The sequence below is a fragment of the Cystoisospora suis genome (genome assembly GCF_002600585.1).
Source record: "Cystoisospora suis strain Wien I chromosome Unknown contig_7404, whole genome shotgun sequence".
Lineage (NCBI taxonomy): Eukaryota > Apicomplexa > Conoidasida > Eucoccidiorida > Sarcocystidae > Cystoisospora > Cystoisospora suis.
Window position 1 is genome coordinate 1 of NW_027160189.1, and position 6,302 is coordinate 6,302.

The 6,302-nt window shown below is 56.8% G+C and overlaps 1 protein-coding gene across 1 annotated transcript; it reads right to left on the reverse strand.

Annotated features, from left to right (window-relative positions):
• Window positions 1–5,807, reverse strand: CSUI_010431 (cyclin2 related protein). The gene is made up of 3 exons (XM_068070535.1): window positions 3,725–5,807; window positions 960–3,308; window positions 1–574 (listed from the first exon to the last, which is right to left on the reverse strand). The coding sequence occupies exons 1-3, from the start codon at window positions 3,924–3,926 to the stop codon at window positions 261–263; spliced, it is 2,865 nt and encodes a 954-aa protein (XP_067917489.1). The 5' UTR covers window positions 3,927–5,807; the 3' UTR covers window positions 1–260.
• Window positions 5,808–6,302: the final 495 nt, after the last annotated feature.

Below are 6,302 nucleotides of genomic sequence, written 5' to 3' on the forward strand. Positions count from 1 at the left end.
GCTCGCCACTGTACCTCTACGACTCCCCGGCCACGCCGGCCTGCTGTCACTGTCCAGGCACAGCTGGACATCCGCTACCTTTCTCACTTCTACAGCCCTGCGGTTGCGCGGCACCGTAATGGATCAATTTCTTCTTACCGCAAGACAGACCAGGTTTCATGTACTACTACGCCTAAACTCCCTTGTATGTTGTGTGCCTTCCAAAAAGATCACGAAGACGTCTACCTCTGCCCGCCCCCTCCGGACAAGGACCCCGGACTCTAACACGGCCCATACGGCAAACAGCAACTGCCGGACGGAAGGCCGGCTGCCGTCGGACCCGGGAAGCCTCCGGCCCCACCTACGGTCGCCGCTGTAAATGACAGTGCTCCGCCCCTAGATGGGCACGTGGACGGGACTGAAGGTGCATACACGAGCTGTCCCTGGCGTCCGCCGCTTGGCCCCCAACTTCTTCGTTGTTTTGAATCTCCTCTCTCCTCTACTGAGCCTCCCCGAGGAAATTCCATAGTTCGATTTCTTTGGGCACCAGGAGCGGATGCAGACGGGGTTGAGGACGACGTGCGTTCGATCCGACCTGAAAGTCACAAAACCGGGTGTAAAACGCTTGGGAATCCACTGGTGTGATACACTGGCAAAAACGTGTGACACGCGCGTCAAGCGGCTGTCGTCGAACTGCCCTATCGTACAGGCACTACGCCGCAGCTCACGACACAGCTGTCTTTGCGCTTCGACCAGCGCAAAGGGGAGCCTACCGCGCCTCACCGAGATACACGTGTACAGGTAACGATGCTTCGCACTCATCAGACTGAGGGCTGCGAACACGAGAGCATGTTCCGCGACTGCCTATGTTCACGCAGTCACGCACACACAGGCAAGACGATCGGGCCACGCAGCCGGACGGCGCTGAGTTTCATGAACTCGAATCTTCAGACGAAAAGGCCGGACTTGCTTGAACTTACGAGCAAAGAATCTTGACATATCCTCCCCAACGGTGTCTTCCCCTGTCACTCGCACAGCTCCTGGCGCCGACAGTGCAGCTCCAGCCGCCCCGGCCACAGAAACGCCGACTTCGTCGTCCATAGACACATCAGGTGACGAATGCATAGAATGCGACGGAGTTAAGCAAGAAGAGACACTCGACTGTGTCGTTCCGTTGCTGCTACCGCAAGAAGTGGAAGAGGATGAGGCGGGTATCTCCGCACCAGACACCGTAACAGACGTGTACGGCTGCTGGTCTGAACTTTTCTGTCCTCTTTCGTCACTTCCCAGGACTCCCACTACGTCGCCGCTCGAGGGTAAGACGCCACGAGCACGCGAACCCGCATCTGACGACACCAGCCCGTGCATTGCGACCATGATCTCTTTATTGAACGATTCCACCACCGAAACATCTCCCTCCGAAAGGCTGCATCTGGTGCTGCATTCATTGTGCTGCGACTGCTCGGATGGCCCACGGCCCGACATACCGTCACCTCTCCCGCAGCCCTCTCCGCGTCCGTGTATGCCGCCCCCGCAATCCGCCCCCGTACAACCGCACGGCGTGCAGCTTGACGTTGCCATCACGGGACCTTCACAGCTGAGACAAGAGACTCCAGGGCCGGACGACACGCTTATCAAAGATGCCTTCACCGGCAAGTTGCAACATTTGCACTCGGGCTTTCCGTGACTCTGATCTTGAGTCGGGGCTCGAAGGTACTCGAAGCAGCGGTAATCTGTATGCGCCGGAGAATGCCGGGAAGAAGCGGCGATACTTCCTCTGGCTTCACCTGCTGACCCTACCGGTGTATCCATCACTTCTTCTTCCACCCAGCTCTCTTCCTCTTCCACGGCAACACTTACAGCCCGGCACTCCTTTTGTCGCCCATAATAACCATCGTCCTCCTCAGCTCGGCTTTCGCTCCACTCAGCTGCCTCGACTCTGTACGACACCCGCTGCTCCACGTCGTTGTAGTCGGCTTGAGTTTGTCGCCGAGACTCCGGACGTCTTCGGGCGCTCGGCATCGCCTCTTCTTCCGCAACACCAACACCGTTGTTGCGATAATCTCTGAGTTCCTCCCTCGCATCAAACGTGATAGTACCCCTGTTGTCAGAACTCCCTTCTTGTTTCTTGAGATGGTTCTCGACTCGCCTTGGAGTCCTCGCTACCCCCGCTTCCACTTCAGCTGCATGGTCGCCGGCTGTTTCTGCCGGCAGGGAGGGGTGACGGGAGCCGTTGAAGTCTGACCGCCACCGATGAGATGACCGAGACCACAGCGAAGGACGAATCCCTTGTCCACAGTTCACGCATGCAGTGCTGAGGCTATCTTCTTGGCGGCAGTGCTGACCACTGCATGCAGAGCTCTGACTAGGTGTGTGAGTGTCGTTCGGCGGTGATGCCCGACTTGCAGTCATGGTCTTCTCTTCTATGCGTCTTCCTCCATGGTGATGGTCACACATTCCGCTCCCCTGTCGAACGCACACGTTGCTATGACTGTTGCCGAGCGGAGCGGTGCAATTACGCTCACTCCCTACACCGCTGAAACTCTCGCTGTCATCAGCTGGTGCGGGCGAAGAATTCGACGGCCCCGTGAATGACTTGGCACTCCGGGGACGGGAGCTACTGTTACCGGTGCGCCCGCCACTGGGAACTGCTGCCTCACCGCGACTTCTCTCTACACCATCCCCACCATACTCCACGCAGCCACGATCCCCAACACCTCCCGATTCAGCGGCTATCCCCTCCTGTTGCGTCGATTCAGCTATTGCTGTAGTTCTGTCTCCGAGTCTCTCCGTGTGCTGACAGGCACTGGTTGGCCGGGGCTGCTCCTGACGGTGAGGAGCCTCTAGCTGCGCTGTTTCACCGGCAGGTGCAGAACCGTTGCCAGCTGATGAGCTCTCCGCCGAGAACCGCGAAGGCCCCGAAGACAGGTTTCGAGCATAGTGGACGGCAGCAAGTACATTCCGACGGTACTGGTCATACTCCTGAGGAGAGACGAAGAGGTGGTAGTTGATCAGTGTAAGAAACTGAGTTTCAAGCAAATTTATCTCCCGTGTACGCACGCCGCCGACCCGTGCATAATGCTTGTTGCTGTAGTAAACGTCGTCAAAAAACTTCGCTGCCAACATAACTGAAGTAATCAGCAGCCGGTGTATATTCAGAATCGAGACGTTGAAGTCTCTGTGCAACTTCAGGATCCGGTCGATGTAAACCAAGGACAGCACGAAGCACTCATTGCTGCACCCGAAATACTTCGCGATGCGCTCCAAATAGTCGTGGATGGAAATTTGTGGCTCCTTGATCGCGTGGAAACTCGTAACTTCTCCCAGGTCTGTATGAAAAGAAACGAATCACATTCAAAAAAAAAGAACAATGTCCCCTTCCGGATAATTTAATAGACAACCTGGACACCACCCTCTGCTGTGCGACCACACACACCGCAAGCGACCACTGGCCAGGAAGGGCCCACAACGTCCAAAAGGTCCTAGACGCGCGCATGAACAATAGCGCAGCATTGCACAGCAAATCTGCTTGTACTTCGAGACAGAAAACTGCCACCAACAGACATTCATCCGTGACCACCGCCCCAGGTCGGCGTACTACCAATGAAACCGGCGGGGCTCAGCCCACCTTCAAGAACACCGGTCAAGCGATATCAGCGCCCCTACCCGTAGCACAACAAACGCGCGGATTCTCCTCACTCCCCTGGCTACCCTGACGTGCTATTACCACCACAACCTTGCTCACCGGGAGGAGAGATGGAGACCAGATGATGCAGAACCGTTGCGAGAGACGGGACGAAAGAATCATCTGTGGTGCCAGCCTCGGCGCCGAGTTGAAGATCGTAAGACGACGGGGCGGTACAGCGGGAGGAGCGAGAGCCGCAAGAATTAGTGTCCCCGCCTCCAGCCATCCCTTCTCCGCATTTCGGCATGCCGGTTTCTTCCATATTCGTCACGATAGATCGCTCAGACGAATTTCTCGCCAGTCAGGCACGAACACTCCGCTGATTCAATACTGCTCCAGCGTGAACAAAGGCACCGTCACAGAGCACCTACAGAGATTCAGACTCACTACCACGGACGGCTTGATGCAACGGGGAGACCTAAGACGCAAAAACGAAGTCCGCCGAGTATGCTAGAAGACGGATACGTTGAGAGGCCTCCCCGACAGCAGGACACGTTGTGTTTGTCCCCACACGAGGTAGCGCCTTCACGTTGCTTCGCCACTTCCTTTACAGGCTCAGGAACAAGCTGCCGAAAACTAATCAGCGCAGCTGCAGCCTCGCAGGGAAAAACGGAGTTCTGACGACAGCGTTACTTCAGACCACGGCCGCCTCCCCTCTTGTTACTTGTTTCGAAGGCCGGAGCACGGAAGAGCAGCGAGCTGTCTCTTCCGCGGTGACAAGGACACTACAGGCCAGTGGAAAGACACGCCCTCTTCACTCGGCCGACTACGCAGCAACGGCAGGCGCCAAAAAGACGGTGTCCTGAACGTCAGAAGTACCGTCTGTCCCACTAATGGAAGACACCGGCACACACACACCTCCTGTGCCTGCACTTTGACAGGAGGGGAAAAAATTGATTAGATGTAACACTCTGGCCTGTCGCTTTTGACGTTGCCCTCACTGCAGCGACCGCACCCCGACACTCGGGGACGCATATCCGTCGCGATACAGGGCAAAACTGCTCCTACTTTCGTTTTGCTAGACCAAGTCAATGAGTGACCACAGGGCAGACGTGAGCCGTCGGAGCCCAAAGGATACGGGGAAAATCCGGCTGTCGCCGAGGAAACTAACTGCCAAACGCAAACCAAGGGAGAAAGGGGGAAAGTCCGACAGACCCTTTCCATCCTTCTGCACCTTGGAGCGTTAGCACACGAGCTGTATGACGAAACAAAGAATAAACTCCGCATGCACAAAGAAGTTACTCAGTATGCCCTGCGACGGGAGAGAAAAAGTTCGCGTAGACGGGGAAAGAGGGAGAGGGGATTCCGACTCCCTTCACGCCTGCTGGCTCACCGGCTTGACTATGCCGAAGAATACGGCAGCCACCGACCAGTGCGCGACCACTTTGAAACCCCGGGGAAGTTGTTATGCACGCGACAACTGCTACCCATGCATTCAAGGAGACGAACATCCAGGAAAGATTCAGATAACGACGAAGAACATTACGAAACCAAGTGTCCACTGGCGATCAGCGTTCTGGCCGACAGCCTGCAAAGAACCGAAACTAGCAGGATTTTCAACAAGTGGACACGCAGCGCGGGCCAAGAAGAAAAGGGGCAAAGAAGAAAAAGATTACGGGCGACAAAATGCTAAGAAAAACTTGAGCGAAACTCCGACATTATTCGGGTGAATCCGGGACGCAACACCAAACAGCCCCGTCGATGAGTTGCGCTTATCAGTGAACGCGCCACAGGAAACTGCGGGAGTGACAACAGAAGCGCACCCGACAGAACAGGAAACCGGTTGAAAGGTACACGATGCAACGAAGAACGAAGGGAACCTCGCCCATGAACTAACAGCAGGACAGAAATCCGGATAACCGATAGGCGCCTCTCTCACCCCCGGGCGCACGCAGGCAGTGCACTGTTGCGTACTGGTGGAGATTGTAATGCATTAACCACGACGGGCGGCGCTCCGGGGGGCCGACGTGGCACGGCAATCTCCGAGGAGAGGCTGCCACGGCGTTCAGCAGCGCCTGCCCCACTTGTCGCTGCTAGACCCCAGCAAACGGGACAAAGGGTCAGAAAGAGGCGATCAATGAAGCTTTTACTTAAAATGCTCCCAAATGCAGGAAGTGGCGACATCACAGCCGCCTCCCTCGTCTTCTCCCGCGCAATGCGCCACGGCAAGGCCACGAAGCAACCGTCCTTGGCACCTCGCGGTCGCATTTGCCGCCACAGCGAACACGAGGGGAGCTGCTGATCTTCCGATCACACCAGTCGGGAAGGAGGCCACGCGCCACAACGCAGCAACCACATGCTGCGTGCGTCCCTACCACCGGCTCACACGCTAGCACTACCACACCGGTCACCAATACCCCAGCCATCCATGCGGTGCGCGGGTCTCGTCTCGGCTTCCCTGAAGCAGCCGCAATCTGCCGCGTCATGCATTGCCGTTGCCTTAGCCGCGTAAACCCTCGCGGTCGTGCTCAAGCGCCTCTAGTGTTTCACTTCCGTCACTCCGTGCCGACTCGTTTCAGCTGAGCTGCCGTATTGATGATCAGCACGTCCCGCTAGCATTGAAGCAGCCTTCTTCCAGCTTGTCACCCACGTGAACCATGGTTAACAGGGCCAGCTCTTGCCGCGTGTCGCTGTCCGC